The sequence below is a fragment of the Ambystoma mexicanum genome, chromosome 14, assembly GCF_040938575.1.
Source record: "Ambystoma mexicanum isolate Mex_15411 chromosome 14, UKY_AmexF1_1, whole genome shotgun sequence".
NCBI lineage: Eukaryota > Metazoa > Chordata > Amphibia > Caudata > Ambystomatidae > Ambystoma > Ambystoma mexicanum.
The window spans coordinates 650,564,571-650,581,964 of NC_090940.1; the positions used below are offsets into that span (position 1 = coordinate 650,564,571).

At 46.7% G+C, this 17,394-nt stretch overlaps 1 protein-coding gene across 16 annotated transcripts in view; it reads left to right on the forward strand.

The window, feature by feature from the left end:
• The window catches only part of KLC1 (kinesin light chain 1), a 469,931-nt gene that overhangs the window by 383,333 nt on the left and 69,204 nt on the right, over positions 1-17,394 (forward strand). For 12 of the 16 annotated variants that reach the window (XM_069638170.1, XM_069638175.1, XM_069638166.1 and 9 more), the window contains one exon: positions 8,552-8,707. In XM_069638170.1, the coding sequence (XP_069494271.1) occupies positions 8,552-8,707 (156 nt within the window). The remainder of the gene's footprint in view (positions 1-8,551; positions 8,708-17,394) is intronic. The other 4 variants (XM_069638172.1, XM_069638169.1, XM_069638171.1 and 1 more) reach the window with 1 other exon arrangement.

The following is a 17,394-nucleotide window of genomic DNA, read 5'->3' on the forward strand; positions in this document are numbered from 1 at the left end:
CGTAATGTGACACAGGGTCCGCTTCCTCAGGCTTGAGCACCGGGACCCAGACCGTGGCTTGTGGTGATACAGTCCAGTGAGGGCGGGCCAAATCTGATTTGTGATACTCCTGCCCAAGGAGCACCGTATGTGGAAGCCAGGAGGTTTCAGTGGATAAGCTCTTGTCTTTACCTCCTGGGGAGGTGGTGCAGCCGTGGGCCTCCTCGTTGGGATAGTGGGGGAGGGGGCGATCCTTTATCCCAAGCGCAGTACTGGATGTAGCACGCGGCGAGTCGCATTGGGAGGCTGGTCCCCGCGTCCTATGCCCTGGCTATGCTTATGGGACAGGAAGGGTGCTTGGGGCACTGGACAAGGCTCTAAGGCCTGCAGATCACTGGCCTTCCGGGGGTTCTGGGGTTGGTGGCGCAGGGAGTTTACCCCGTGGTGGTGCTTTTCCTGTGTAGGGGAGAGGCTGTTGCCGTCCCCGTCATCAGCGGGTAAGAAACAAGGTCCCGCTCAACTCGCAGCCCGCCCGTGGGTGCGCCTTCAATTAGGTGTGGAGAGCAGGAGGGGCCCTCCCCTCTGCAGACACCACGTAGGGAGGCAAAGCCGGGGAAGGGGGGGCACTCACCGGGTGTATTGTGCAGCTCTCCTCAGTTCCTCTCAGTGGGGCGCCGTGTGGCTCAACGGGGAGTATGCGCAGAACTCCCCGACCAGCTCCGCCCGAGACCGTAATACGGGCAATGGAGCGGAGAGCGCCCGGGAAGCCGCGACAAGGTCCTCTATCTCCGCGAATAGGTGGCGGGGGGTCTCGTCTCTCCCAGAGTCTGCGGCGGTGTCCTGATCTGGAGCGGAGAACAGAGGAGGGCCCCCACCCAGCAGCGAGGGCCTCGGAAGGCACTTGGGGGAGGCGAGGTCACGTATTGGGCGGGGACTGCTTGATGTTCCGGGGAGGGGAGAAGCAGGGGGCCTCTCAATGGGGTGCCGGGCAACGAGTTCTGTCCACGTCCGCAATACGGACAGTGGAGCGGGAAGGTCCTCTGTCTCCGCGAGCTGCTGGGAGGTACCCCTGCCTCAAGGTTCGCGCTGGCGCCGCCGGCGGCCTGTTTAGTGCGCGTGTGCTCGGGGAGGGGAGGGTCACATCCTCAGTCTTTTCTCCTGGTTAAATCCGCTGTTTTGCGCCGGAGTTTCGATCGTCCAGTGGAGAGTCGTTTCACACAGCTGGGGGTGTCACTATGATGCCCGGGTGGGGGGGTCAAAAACAGGGGCTCAGGTCGCTTTTGGGGCCCGTGGGCTCGGAGCTCACACGAAGGTGTTGCTCATCCGTGCGCCCCCTGGTGGCCGATTCTTCTTCAAGACTTTTAACCAAACCACACCACAATATTTTAATGAGTTCCACCTGGTCCACTCACCTGCCAGGCCTACTACTATTAGGACTTCTGCCCTGGTGTAGTCTCCTGCCAGGACTGTATGAAACTACTAACTACACGTACTTCTGTGGTAAAGGTTTGCTTCCAACAAGTTAGCAATGTATTTTGCTTCACAACATCAAGTTTAAGTACGTCTTCTGAGAAAACAAGAAACACATTGGTGCTGTTTGTTACACACTTGTGATTGCCAGACACAATGCAGGTTATGCTCCACTTCTCCTGAATGCCTTCTGTCAGAAGAACAGCACTCCTGCCACTCGTTTCCACACTTGCACATTTACCAAATGCTGACAATGGTTCTCTCTCACTCTCACACTTACACTTTTTTGGCTTCAGCAATGTGGGAGTAAGCCAGTTCCTCTTATGACCTCCTTTACATATGGGCAATATGTTTTACAAACACTTCAGTTTTGAATTGCCCTCTCTTGGCTTTGGCAATGTTGGTTCTTTTTAACTTCCTTGGTAGCATTCTCTTTTTGCTAGGGCAATAATTGTTTTTTTCGGTTTCTCAAGTTAATGCCCCTCTTGTTGCTGCCCTTTAATCTGATCCACATAGATACAATCACACCCTTCTGGTCTGATGGTTAAGTTCTTGTTCTGCCATCTGCTTCGTTTTGAGTCAGCTTGTTTTTATAAAAGAATAATTAATCTGCTTTATATCCATTAAGTATTCAAAAAGATGTTTATTTTCTACTTCATTTTGTTTGTATTATTTCTGTGCTTAAGCTCCCTGGACTTGGCCAGCTGGCAGTTACGGAACGCTGCGGTGTCACAATCAATTGTGAACTCACCGGGTCTGGCGTGAGTCCTTTCGCCTTGCTGCTTCTATGTCCTCTGTTTCTGCTTTCTTGCGCAGCCTGGCAAACTCTTCTTCTTGACTTCACATGGCCAGCGCCAGTCGATAAAAGAGCTCTCCTCGCTCCCACAGCTCTCAGGTGCTCGACTGCCACCAGAGCCTGACTGACAATGGGGAACGCTTTCAAATTGCGTGCACCACTCTATGCGACTTCGGCAGCTGTGATCATCAGGGGCAAAGCCGTAAATCCCAATGCTTCCTGCTGCACAACCTCTGCAATCAAGGTCTCGGACAGAGTAGACCCTCCCAGGACCTGCATCCGTTCGATACACGACGGTGGTCCCAACATCTCTGCTCTTCTTTAACGTCTGCTACTGCTACCACGTGGAGGTTCCACGACTACTCCACCTCCTGCTACTGCTCTTCTCCATGGCCTGCACCTCAGGGGGCCTTTTGTGCCTCCCAGTCTAACTCAGGTGTGGGTCATTACCACTAATAAGCTGCAACTTGCAGTCATGTGTCTCTGCGGCCCTCTTCTTCGTCCCTATACTTTGGGCATTGTGGGACTTGGAGTCCACAATGTCAAAAATCAGCTTTTCCCACAGCTTCAATTTTACAGCATGCCATAAGAAGGGTAGGGTCTCTGGGGAAGTTATAAAATTGATTTTCACATTCTTATTGACCTGCTCTCTCCCCTTCTGTACCCTCCACCACAGGGTCAGGATCAGGAAGCGTCTGCCTTTCCCTGGCCACATGAGAGGGTCTCGGGTCTGGGTTTCTGTGGGAATCATCTCCGATTCATCACAAACTTCACCAAGCTGTGGCTTGATTACTTCAAAAATGACAAATACAGTCTCTCATATTTAAACAGTCTCTCTCACTAAACCGCTGCGCTCCCACCTGAAATCTGGTTTCTGACTGAAGTAATTTATCTGCACATTTTTGATTCTTCTTCATCTGGATCTTTGATTGGTATATTCTAATGTTACAGTCTAATATTGGGGAACTATAGAAAACACAACTAGTCAGGGGCTAATCTAGGATGAAAGGCAGTTATAGAATTCTCTAAGAGTTCCATGGCGACAGTCTTCGTTCTCTCCAACCAATCACTTTCATTCATTGTTCAGGCATTGGGATTCCTGATCAACTTTAGTCAAGGAAAAATAGAAACTAGGCAACTTTGCATAGTAAAGCTTTACTCTAATAAAACCTCCCCTAACCCTATGCACAACCACGGGCCGCTTCCCATACCTGACAGTACATCTCCCACCCACCCCCAACCCATACCCCTCACTGCAAAGCGCTGTCTCAGGGCCAGGCTTGTGAGGGAATTTTTAGTGAAATGTCTTAATCAAACGAGGTGCATGTACATCTGAAGCTGATTCCCATGACCTTTCCTCAGGCCCATATACCTTCCAGTCTCTAAGATATAAAGATGCCCTGTCACTTTTCTCGGATTCAAAATGCTTCTGACTTCATGTTCCTCCCTATTATCCTCCATAATTACAGGTGCTGGGGGGTTTATCTTTTTGTGTCCCCTCCAAATATAGTTTTTCCAAACTTACATGAAAGGTTGAATGTGTTTTAATACCTGGTGGAAGCTTAAGAGTTACTGTAACTGGGTTAACCACTTTCTCTATTTCGCATAGTCCAATAAATCGTGGACTAAACCTAGTTCTTTCTTTAGGGCGCACTAAATCTGGCACAAACAAGTTCAAAATGGATATCTTGGCCTCCCACCCCGGTCTTCCTATCGCCGACACCTACTCCAACGCTTCCTCCAGATAGACCCTCACCGACATCCTCTTTGTCGTTCCTTCACCAGATCTATGGAATCTTCATATGATCTCTGTGCTCTGTCCTATCTCCGCCTCTCCCATTAATGGTGGCACTTGCTGGGAAGTTCTCATGGCTTCCTTCGACTCCTTTAAAGTCATGATTAATGTCCAACTTAATGGCACTGTCATGCTCCAAGGCCCTCAAGCCATCTCCTCCTCTTTGATAGGCGCTTCCCTTGCCTTATCAATTTCCTCTCATCTCCTGCTGTCCCCTCCTTGCCCTCTCTCTCTCTCCTCCTCCTCTGCCCCTCCTAGCGCTCCTTCCCCTCCGCAGGGCGTACCTCTGATCCGTACCCCTCCCTGGAAGGTCTTTAAGTCTGGCAACCTTCTTCATCTTGCCACACTCACTCTGCTGTTAAACACTCCTCTGACGTCTGCCACCTCCTTGAAGAACTAGACCTTGATGTCCTTGGTCATCATGGTTCGTAGCCAGCTCTGTCACGAGCTATGACACTCTCCTCCCTGATGGCTACAAGATCCTCTCCGCACCCAGATCCTCCCGGTCTGGTGGGGGGTGAGGGAGGTAGCCCTGATCTTTCCTGAGTGGATTCCTGCCTCAATCATTCCCACTCAGACCTACTCCTCTTTTGAATGCCTTGTCTGTAGGCTCCCTCTCTGTCCTAGCCATTCTCTTACCGTGGCTATCTACCTGCCTCCTGGTGAAATCACCTAATTTCTCTCTGAGTGGGCGGACCTCTCCTCCCTCCTGGCCTCTTCCACTCAACTTCTCCTCCTCTGTGACCTCAATATCCATCTAGACTCTCTTGTTCCTCCTCTTTACTCTTCCGTGACCTCTGCAACTCCCTCTCCCTGTCCATCCTCCCCTCTGGCCCGACTCACTCTGCAGGGCACACACTCAATGTCTTGATCTCCTCTGACCTCCCCCTCTCCATCCCTCTGACCCTCCTCTATCTTGGAGCGATCATACCCTCCTCTCCTGTCATCTCTCCCTCTCTTCCCCCCCCAGGCCAAGCCTACCCCAACATTGCCACCTGCCTTCTCGGACATCCGGCCCATGAAGCGTGTGTCAGTTGAGGCCTTCGCCGCCACCCCATCCCCCCCTCCCTCCACCTCTGGCTCACTCGCATCCTGACACAGCCCTGTCTCTACTCTTCTATTTCTGATACTCTTGATGCTCTTGCCCCTTTCCTGAGGATCCGTTTGAAGTCCAAAGCCAAGTGCAATTCCTGGTATGACTCCGACCTAGCTCCACTTAAACGTTAGTGTAGTGCGGCTGAGAGGAAATGGAGGGCTTCTTGTTCATCCTCTGACAAACTAGAATGTCGCCTGCTCCAAAGGCAATACTGACTCTCTGTCCTCACCAAAGAGAGTCCACATTCAAGCCCGTCTCTGCGGCATCTAACAACTCGGTCGAACTCTTTTAAAATCTGCAAGGAGCTGGCCAACCCTGCTGCAGTCTCTACCGCTCCTGTTGCCTCCCAGGCTCTTTGCAATGCCCTTGCCTCTCACTTTATCTCAAAAACCCAGGACATCCTGTCCACCCTCTCCTCCCCCCTCTCCGTCTGTGTATGCTGACCCTCCTTCAGCCACTCCTCCACCCTCTTTCTCATTCTTTCCTCTTTTCTCCCCTGATGAGGTTGCTAGACAAGTCTGATCTATGAAAACCTTGTCAAAACAGGGTCATCCCTGTTCATCTAAAACTATCAAGGACCACATTGACACCCTGGCTCCTGCTCTGGCTGATTTCTACAACCACTCCTTCGCCACTGGAGTCTTCCCCTCCCCCTTGTGCACTCCCTTGTGCACCCACTTCTTAAGAAACCCTCTGCCGACCCTTCCTGCCCGGCTAACTATCGTCCAATTTCTATCACTCCTTCCCTGGACAAACTCCTGGAAAAGCTAGCCATCTCCCAGCTTAATCTTCACACTGAATCTGTTGGTTGTCTCCATGACATCAGTCTGGCTTCAGAGCTGCCAGAAGCACGGAAACTGCTCTCCTGAACATCCGTGAAGAACTGCTCTCCAACCTCGATTCCAACACCCCTGTGTCCTCATCTTACTTGATCTCTCCTCTGCGCACACGTTTAGAAAATAACACTGTTCAGCCTCAGAGAGATCATGCGAGTTGGAAGGAACTTCCCTAACAGAAAAAGTAATTGGCTAGAAAGAGCATAATCAACTAAATACTATTTAAGCAAACTGTTTACATTTATTTTTAAACAGACAATCATTATTTCTTCAACAGTGCATCACTTAACTTTAGATTGAAGAAATGATCACACATCTTCCAGCTTTAAATCAAAGTCTACAGGAAAGTGTATGAAATGTAAGATTACTGTCTCCATCTACCAGGAAACCTGACGGAAATTAGTACCCCCCTGCTTGTTGACATAGAACATTGAAGTGGTATTGTCTGATAATTTACACCACCTTTCCTTGAAGGGAGGGAAGAAATGATTTTAAAGCGAAAAATATGACTCTTAGTTCCAGGACATTTATGTGGTCCCTTTTTTCTTGAAAAGACCAAAGGCCATGTGTGGTAAGACTTTGACAATGGGCTGCCCAAACGTACTCGTATGTGCCTGTTGCAATAACTATTTGGCGATGGGGAGGTTGAAAAGGAGACCCGATTAACAGGTTCTCTGGGGAGTTTCACCAGATTAGTGAGTCCTGAACTTGCTTTGGAATTTGAATTTCTTGAGAATGCAACAGTTGGTTCCAGTTGCAGGCAAGATCCCACTGAACTGTTATCATATGGAGCCTTACAAAGGGAACTAGATTTATACAAAAGGCCATTAGTCCCAAGAGTCTTTGAAACCACCGTGCTTTTACAACCTGATGTGTTTGGAACATCAAGATGACTTGCTGAATTGGTCCCACCCTTTCTGGGGGAGGGAAGGCTTTCTGTAGAGTCTTATCTATCACTGCTCTTAGAAATGTTATCCTTTGCGAAGGGATGAGTTTGGATTGTGCCACATTTATGAAAAACCCTAGGTTGAAAAGAGCGTGGCATGTTAATTGCATCTTTTGTAGCGATTCCTCCAGACACAGGGCCTTAAGGAGCCATTTGTCTAGGTAAGGATATAGATGCACTGTCCTTAACCGAAGCTAAGCTGCCACTGTTCCCAGAATTTTCTGAACACCCTGGGTGCAGAATTTAGTCCGAAGGGCAGACATGTGAACTGGTAATGAGACCTACTGATGTTCTTGTCTGCTACACAAACTGGTTATCTGGCCTCCCTCTGAACCTTATGGGGACCAGGCTCCTTCACGACCAGTAGCCCCATGCGCTGCCTCCGGGCCTACCGCGCTCTAGGGACTGCACCTGCAACCCTACAGTCCCCTATCTCCTTGCACTTACATGAACCGGCCACCCCATCGGTACTTACTTGAGCTTTGCTTATTGCACTTTTCCCTTTTCCTCCCCATGGCGCTTCTCCTCTCCCTTGCACGATCTGAATGACACAAGACCTAGTAAGATCGTTGTTTTGTTCCCCTTTGTTTTCCCATTCCTGGTCTTGTTGCGCCTAGAAACACTTATGTACAGGCACGTTATAAATGACTCTTATCATATAATTGCACCCAAGATGACATAAGCTTAATATCTCTAATGAAATTACAGGCGATTGTGGTATAACGGTATTTGTAAGTTTAGAATAATTGAAATGTATGACTATTTGACAATTGCTCATACTGTTTTTTTTGTATTGATCGATTTTATTTATTTGCTTTGATTTAATTTGTATCCACAATTCTTTAAGACATTTCAAGCATGCTGCACATTTGAAATGATTAAAGATGAATGAGCTTATTGACCATAAAATATATGGGAAGCGGGCAGATTTCGTTTTTAGCTTTAAAGAGAGGCTGTTGAAACAGGTACCTGGAGGAAGACAATTATAACAAAGGCAACAAGGTGCCATGGCATTGATAGTGGGCATAGGGAGAAGGAGGTCAGGCAGTTGAACTCAGAAATAGGGGACATGAAAACGTAATGGGAGAAAGTTGGAATGGGGAGTACAGATCGGCAAGGTATTAAATAATGCAGATAATGTTAGATTGACTCTGCCAGAAAATAGCAATTCAGTGATGATCAAAAATGTGAAAAACAGAAGGCAGATTCAAGATAAGATGGGCAGTGTAGCTCCTGAGTTGTGGACATGCCATATTCTTCCTGTGACACTCTCTAAATTGTGAACGTAACCTAGAGCCCACCACTGAAATTATGGTGGCTATCGCACCTTCGATTCTTCAACATGCGGTCTTCAGTGTAAACTTAAATCCGTCTGGCAGGAGCCATGGGCCTGCGTGCTAATTGTACCACTGCAGCTTTGGAGCTATGATAAATGTTAAATATGTAACAATACATTTATCCGTTTTTTCTTTTTGTTTTGATGAGGCTGCAGGTGTAGTTGTTTGACAATTGTGTTATTTTGGCATCCTAACCATTAGAACAGAAATTGTTAGTTGGTTGTGATGCCTGAACTGAAGCTGAACCACTTTGAAATAATGGAGTCTGGTAATGTATGCTTTTGCCTGGTTCACAGGGTCTGGACAATGTGCACAAACAGCGAGTTGCGGACGTGCTTAATGACCCTGAAAGCATTGAGAAAAGGCGAAGCCGAGAAAGCCTAGATGTGGTTAAGTACGAGAGCGGCCCAGATGGAGGGGAGGAAGTGAGTATGAGCGTAGAATGGAATGGGGTAAGTACAGTACACAGTCTACGAATAATAGCAATGCCAGACCTCGCCATTAAACTGAATACAGATACTCTGCTATACAAGAATCTCCTGCAGTGTGTAACCAATTCACAGAAAGCTTTCAGAAACAGATTAACGACGAGGGGCTGATTCACAAAGACATTAGCAGGGGAAACTATGAGTTATTCCAGGTGTAAATGTTCAAATCATAAAGAAGTTACAGGTAACTCTGCAGCTTGGCTTACTCTTCCCCTTACATAAGTAAGTTGTGCATCAAGTTGTCTTTCTCGAAGTGTAAATCAAGAGTAAGTTTGAGTTGCTATTGGTAACTTTGTGAATTAGACCCTAAGTGAAGAGAAATACTTGATTTTGGGCACTCAAGAATAGATTATTCTTGAAATGCAATGACAAGAAAATCTGAGCTTTTTGTGAATCGGTACAACAAAGAAGGTCCTATATGGCCTCATATTTACACTGAGCACCTTAATGCTGATTGAGGGTCCTGGCGTTTTCTTGTATTACTTATTGTAGCCTGTAGGCCATTTTATAGTTCCTAAAAGGCAGCAGCAAAGTAGGTGTAACCACCACGTATTCACCTTTCATGCCACCCTCTCATACAGCGTCATTCTATTGTGAATCTCTGATACCAGCAGACACTGGGAGGTTTTCTTTAATTGGTAAAAACAGTAAGTCCTGTGAAAGATGTAGATTTTAAAATGTAAAAAGTGACACACTTTGCCCTTCAAGCAAATCCCTTTCATATCTTCTTTTATCAATATTTAAAAGTTTTAAGATTTGAAAGGTACCATGCCATGTTGGTTAGGAAAGGTTTTTCCTAGCAATACCTGCCAAGGTGCTTCAGGTCAGGCTCCCATGACTAGATGTGTCGGCTATACTCCTTTGCCCTCAGTTCCCTCGCTTACGTTTCTCTGGGTTGCTCGCTCTAAATGCACAGGCTTCTCAATGGCGTGTTTTGTTAGACCCGCACCAACTCCTCTTGACTGCATGTTCTCTAGCAGTTGATTATGTGAATTAGGAAGTGGGGTTTGTCTGGCTCACCTCTAGTGATTGGCTTTCCCTCCACCACTTTGCTTCTGTATGGCATTTGCCTTTGACGAGTCGTATTTTCTGTTGTGGTGGTATGGATCTTCTCTGCCTCTGCATATGGGCCAACTTCTGCCTCTGCATATGGTTTCAACTTCCAAAATAGCCCATACCTTCAGGTCTCGGTCTGGGATTCTTGGTCACAACCACTCTCTGCAGCAGAATCTGGTTGCCTGCCTTCCACCTCTCTTGTTCAACTGATCTATATCTCACTGGTATGACTGGTACCTCTAGTAGACTGAAGGTTGAAGTCCACTTCCTTTTCTTTGCGCTGGATTGTCTAGCCCTTCATAGTTGTCCCATATCTTCCATTGTCTCATATCCTCCTGAAAAAGTACTTAAAGGAGGTGGTGGTGGTTTCTCCCACCAGGTAGAAGCCATGTATTGCTATTGAGTAGTTCTGCAGAGTACAGTTGACTATTCAGCAAGCAATAGTGGATGTTGCCTCTTTTGTCCTGGGTGTTGTGCCCATATGAGTTACAAATAAATGAGACATGGATCTGATTTTCCTGATCCTTTCTACATACAAATTCAACACTTTCTTAACATCAAGATTGTGAAGGGATCGTTCTGCTTCAGATTTGAAAAAAAATGGAGGAATGATTTTTGTCGATCTAGGTGGAATTAAATTATCACATTTGGTATGAAATATTTGGTGCACACATTGAACCAGTTCATACTTCTTGAAAATTAGGAATGGAACCAGAAGTTTGCACTAAAAAAAGCTGTTATCATTTACACAATGTTCATGTCTGTTTAACCCATGGATTGAAGGATGTGGGTACAACATCTGAAAGCACTATACTAAAATCTCATGACCGATGTGGGTTCTTTTTTATCGGTGGATTATCCAAGGAAAGATTGTTCTACTCCAATTCCCAATAGCTGCTTAAAACGGATACATATGTCATTCAAGAGTCCAAACGGATAACAATCTTGGCTAGGTCAAACATGCATGTTAGAAACTCGTCTACAAGACTCTGGAAAGGATTGATGTCCCAGGGGCATAATCTTCTATGATGACATAATGGGTTTTGATAGAATATTTTTCTACCCGCCTTAATCAAAGTCATAATGGCCCATAAATCAGGTCTTCAGGGATATTTCTGCTAATGACATTGCTTGTGGGGATGTTGAAGAATCACTCTTCACTGCGATAGAAGATCCTTCTCCATTGTAAGTGGTATCAGCGGATCTACTTATATAGCTACAACAGATCCAAGTTACCAGAACATGTTTGGCCAAATTGGAGCCACCAATATCACATGACAATTCGGACTGCACTTCAGTTTCTGCAAAAACTTTGTAATTCGAGGGAAAGGAGGAAGGGAATACAAATTCTTTGGCATTCAAGGGAAAGGAGAAAGGGACTATATGGTCTCAACCATCCCCCACCGCCCTGATGAATCCCTGCCCCGAGGAAGAAGAAATACATCTCCTTTGGACTCTGTCCCATCTGCTTCCAAGATCATGTATATGGTTAGAAATGTTTATTTTACTGTGTTGCATATAGTTCCAAGAGTGGAAGGTGGTCCTGAGGCTCACAAATGTGCCTTAATATGCATGAAGACAGTTCCGTTTTTTATTGGGGAGCCTGTGTGAGTTTGCTTACAGGGTTCACCCTTAAATTCAAATATCTTGTAAGATGAGTTGTGATTGGGAACATTTTATTTCTATGGCCCAATCCAACAGTTGGAGGACGGAGGACTGCAGACCTTGTTCCCCTGTTTGCTGCAGTACAACGCAACATTGGTGTGGTATTGTCCAGAAATAATCCAGTACTCTCAAACCCTGAATGAAAAGTAAAAAAGGCATGTGAGACGAGAATGTGGGAGTGACTTCGAGGTGTAAGCTCCTTGTTCCAGGTTGTCCTGATTTACCCTCTAACTTCCATTTCAAATCTCCTGAGGTGGCATGGTCGCAATGTTTGGCGTCAACATCTTGGGATGCTGGGCGTAAGGGTTGGAGTTCTTCCTGAGACGCCTGCCACAAGAGGTCACCAACAAGGCGGCGGACTGGAAAACGTGTTGGAGGGTCTTTTGTGGACAGTCCAGCTCATCTATTTTCTTCCTACCTTCTGCACGGCCCTGGATTCAGCTAATCAATTTCCAGTCCTGCCACTTTGACAGAGGGGGTTTCCCCAATCAGGAATTTCCTCTGCATCCGTTCCAGAAATCACTCGCCTATCCTGCTGTATGACCTAGCTGCAGTTTGAGTGGCTTCTATGAAGGATAGGCTGTTTCTCTTAGCCTTCAAGATGAAAACTACCATCAATTTAAGATTTGCACTTGCCATGAGAGACCCCATGTAAGTACCCCATGGTTGTTCCTCAATTGCAAAGTTAAGAATCCTTTGCTATGAAGATCGAGGCATGTTGCGTGCAAAATGATGCAATCGCCTTAGGAGTTACTCTTTTTTCATCCAACAAAAGATCTCTTTCTCTTGACTTGCTTTTGGACCAGGATCTGATCTGTCTGTTGCCTGGTTTCAGCTGGCATGCAGGTGCAGCTGAATTCCTCCCATGTTCAGCCTGGCATGTAGCACTACTAGGACACTTGAAGACATTGAATTAAGCATCCTCTGGCAAGTGAGAGCTGTCACCACGGAGGCATGTAACATTTGCAAACTTGTTGTTTGTGAGCATGGGTTCTGTCTTCTGGAGCAAAGGATCTACCCTGAAAGATGCCCCAAATGAGAACAATGTAATGAATAGTGTTGGAACTGGGTTGGCTTTCTGGCACTCCCCGGAAGGCCCAAATGTGAACGCCTTTGATCTAAGCTTGTGTGAAGGGAAATTGAGGCATAGGACAGGCTGGAAGCCTTAATGAACAAGTTATAGTTAAATATAGATTCCCCATGGCACACTCGGGTTGTCAGCAACACCATAATCTTAGGACACACTCTGGAGGAAGAACAGAAGCGAAATGGTAGCACCTTGAATTTGGAAGCATTGAGTCAAGGCTGCAGGTCACAGGTTTTTGCGATGTTGAAGCTATATGCAAAATGCACACACAATCTGAAAAGTCAAACCTGCTTTTATTTTTGGGACCACAAATAAGTGGGAATTAAACCGTTAGAGAACCTTCAAAGCAGGAACTCTCTGTATTGCTCGTATTTGAAGCAATCATGCAATCTTCAAAGAGAGATAATGAAGGTTGTGGTGGGGATTGTGGTGATGGCATGGGGTGAAGTGGGAGCTGGAAGCCCCCGGGGCCTACAGAAATGATATCCCTTAGTCTTCAGAAATTGCTCCCCAAGTCAGATGAAGTTTAACTAATCTGCCCCGATTGATGTGTGTGCACCTTGGGCGTTAGGGTGGCAATTTCTGAGGGTCTGGTTTGTGGTTGAAGAGGATAAAAAGAACCTATTGGTCGTATGTTGGCTCTTCCTTCGTGTTGCCTATGAATGCAAGCCTATTTTTAAAACTATGCTGACAGTACTCAGGTGTACATAAAGCTATTGGGGAAATGAAAAGATGACAGGCAATATGCGAAAGGTCTGCCGAGCCTTCGATATAGGTTGGATAGACACGCAGATTAACCCTAACAAAATGGCAGAATTGGCCCCATTCATTCAAAACTCAGTTCGTCAGATGCTATCTTCTGGCCCAAAAGATTTTGCAATTGCCCAGAACCTTGACTGCCAGTGAGCAGTCTGGCCACCATGGACTAAAATTAAAATAGCAGGTTTCCTCAGTGGGCAAATCCTGTGTTTTTAAATGAGAAAGCTAAAGCAGTTCCTCACCCTCTGGCTTTAGCTCATTAGATCAACATCATCATCTCTTTTTCTTAATCCCGTAGCCTTGATTTTGGCAATAGCATCTACTTGGGTCTTCCCACTAACGTACTGATCAAACTACACACGGTGCAGTATGCAGCACGGATGTTCTTGCTTGTATTGAAGAAATGTGATCATGCCTAGGATCATTGCTCTGACTTCGTGACCAGCAACAAGTCATTGTTAAGTCCATGTATCTGCTGCATAGACCAGGTTATGGGAAGAGTAGGTCTCTGTCTCAGAAACGTCACATCCAGAAAGACAACCTGGGGAAAGAAAATCTCTCATCATTCCGAACTTTGGGGGCCAAAATGGAAGGCCAAGCTTTCTCTGTCCTACCCCCAAATTCTGGAACAGCCTCCCACCAGATTTAAGGAATGAGAAAAATCCTTTAGAGTATTTTGTTTTGACCATAATCTGGCTATTTATCAAGTGACCCGATCTTCTGCACACCTTTCTCCATGGTGCCAAGAGGCCTTCCTGGCGAACAATAATGCTTAAAACAGCCAACAAATACAACATCTCACAAGTCTCATCGGTCATGTGTTCTCGTCTGGAACCCTGACCAGAAAGCATGCAAAGATTTGTTTGTGTGTTTAGGGATGATGGCTTTAAGACATTTAGCAATGGGCATGGTGGCTTCTTCTTTTCTCAACTCATCAGTGGTTCAGTGAAATAGCTGGAGCCCATTAAATTGAGATCCCACTTTCCCCCGGGCTTTCAATAGTAGCCTTGTACTCTTCACCCACACATTTCTTTTTAAATGTAGACCTATGGACATCCCTTTTAGCCGCTGACTCTAGCATCTGCAAAGTTTTTTGCATCCACGGTAGTGGCCAGAAAAGTCTCCTGTGTTCCAGGTGATATGATATGGCATTTGTAACGCGCCTATACACAAGTGTTTCAAGGCGTGACGAGTCAAGGAAGGGGGAACAGAGGGAGGACAGAGACAACGATCTTACTAGGCCAAGTGGCAATGGGATCGCACAAGTGCAGTGGAGGGGTGAGGGGAGAGCCAGGGGAAAGGGGAAGGGGTAGTGCTGTACATGGGATCAAAACAATAACGAAGTGCGGACAGCAGGTGGCAGGTGCAAGGGTAAGTGGAGATAGCAGGTGTCCCAAAAGTGCAGGTCGGGGGAACTGTAGGATTACAGATACAGACCGAAGTGCAAGGGTTCCCGGGAGGCAGTGCAGGTGTGCAACTGGGAGGTCAGAGACGTGGCCCTGAAATCAGAGGGTAGTCTGGTGACAAGTGCAGTTTCAGACAGGAATTCTGCAGGGGAGAGGAAGAGAGAAGGCAGAAGCAAAGAGGAAGGTGTTGAGGTGCTTCCGGAACCGGAGAGGGTTCTCTTCAAGTTTCAGAGAGGCAGGGTGGCTGTTCCAGCGGGAGGCCCCAGCCGAAGAAAGAGATCTACCACCAACTCGTTGCTTGGAGAATCGACTGACCCTGAGGCAGTTGAGGGTGGTGGAGCGAAGAGACCAAGTAGGACAGTATTTACGAAGAGAGAGTTGGAGGTATTGAGGACCCAGGCCCCAGAAGGCCTTGTGGACAAAGCAGGGGGTCTTGAACTTGATCCTTGCAGCCACTGGGAGCCAATGCAGAGATTTCAGTGCTGGAGAGATACAATCCCTGGGCTTGAGGCCAAGGACAAGTCTGGCAGTCCTGTTCTGGATGAGTTGCAGAGGGTGTAGAGTTGAAGCAGGCAGATTTAGAAAGAGGCTGTTGCAGTAGTCCAGCCTAGAGAGAACTAGAGCTCTAGAGATGTGAGCTTCTGGGGAAAGGAGAGGAAAGGAAGAATACCTCAGCGGAGGTGCAGTTGGTAGTTTGACTTCTTAGACACATCAGAGGTGTGAGGAGAAAAGGAAAGTGCAAAGCATTAAAAAGCTTAGTAATATTAAGTTACGGGCTGCTAAGAAGGCATTAGAATTACCCTGCCTTAATATAGTATACCTTTCATCAACGTTCTACTGATTTTTGTGTGTAAATTGTGTGGGTAGTAGTTGCTGTGGAAGCGGAAACCCTGTTATGGGCTGGAGGTGCTGCAAACGCAGATTGTGCCAGTGTATTAGGCCCTATCTACGCATGTTTTCTTTTGTGGGAGCTGTGACTTTAGTGCCTCTTTTCCAAACGGTTGCTGTTATGAAGTGTCGTGTGCCACAACCCACCCTGTTTTGGCGACGTCGTCACATTGGGCTGGAGAGGTATGCCGGTTTGTTTGATGCGTTAACAGATTTGCACATTAGTCCACCATGCCTACACCTTGTTGCAAGAGTTTTGCAGCAGGATAGTGGCTGAGCAGCATCTGTTAGTCTTAGTAATTGGCTTAACCCCATTTTCTGAATGGCCATCTGGTTTGATCCCTGCTGATTGCCTTGATTTAGCAGAAGCCCTGCTGGACAGCTCAGTTTAGCAGTCAGTAGAAGGCTGATGAAGCAGCACCTGTGGAGCACGCCCAGTATCGGGCCCCTGCCGGTTTACACTGCTGTTGTGAGCCTCACACTACAGTAGAGGGATCTGCGGACCCAGCTCAGTCCGGCGAGACATTTACTCTGCTGTGGTGCCTATATGAGCAAAGGTTCACTTACCTTTTTGTAGTTGACGTCTTCCATGAGCTGTTTCAGTGGATGATGCTGAAAAGCTTCTTCCAGCAACATAGCCATTAGTTAAGTGCTCCAAGTGGGAATGTATCTGAGCCTGTAGCTGGTCCAAAAAGAGTCCGACCCTAAACATTTCAAACTTAAAGTGTGCAGCCCTACACCTTGAAGCATGAGGCAGGATTTGTTCGTAGAAAGATGCGCAGCTGCTGACTGGCAGTCCGTCCACAAGGGGAAAGGGGATGGACGTTTGGAGCTGGGAGCATGCACAAGGGAGGGTCGTGCAAGGTGTGGACAGGCATGCATGGACCCAATTGTTTTTGATCTTTAGCCATGCTTTGCCTCATGTTCCGGACCTGTACCGTTTTCGGGATAACATCCCATGGAGGAAAAAGGGAACGGACATATGGGTACCCCTCTTCATAGCTTCTATTTACACAAACAACACTTCATGGTTTTTGGATACACAAGCTACCCTTCTTACCAGATTTCGAATATAAATAACCCTAAACGCAGACTTTGGATACACAATGAATACTTCTTTTGGGCGCTTGTGTACACAGTGAACATTAATTCCACCTTTTGAGTGCACATTCAACCCCTTTTTCCGGATACCTGGGTGAGCTCCCTTTTCTTTTAACTTTCAGGAATGTTTAGATGCGGTTGTAAAAGTTCTCACCTTGCCAAGTCTTTGGTGGCATACAAAGACTGAGAGCTCTAGCTGACTTAACCTTTCCCTTCAGTAGATCAGCACCTGTTGGCTGTGATGGCCACATGTTGGCCTGTTGGTGGGTGGAAGCAACTGCTAATGAAATGCAGTGCCTTATAAATCACTTATAAATTAGGAAGGAACATGTGTTTTGGAAATGAGTGGATTTGGATAATGAAATAAGCTAGCTAGTACAGAAGAAAAGATCTGTATGGTTCCTGGTGAAATCGCCATGGCATATTTCTAAAGACCATTGACCTACTGCATACCAAGATCTAAAGCCAAAATGCAGCAGTTCATTTCCGTCTTCATAACACTCCCAAGAAACTGCCTCTGCATGAGAGGTTGCGTCTGATCAAGTACCCACTCCACTGCACCCTAAATTGGAGCTGTGCCGGGTGCCTTTCTTTCAAAGCAGACTTCAATGAAACATGTCTTAATCATTCTTAGGGTGGGACGACATGAATTTTGAGGATGGAAAAGACTAATTCTACATTACCCAGCA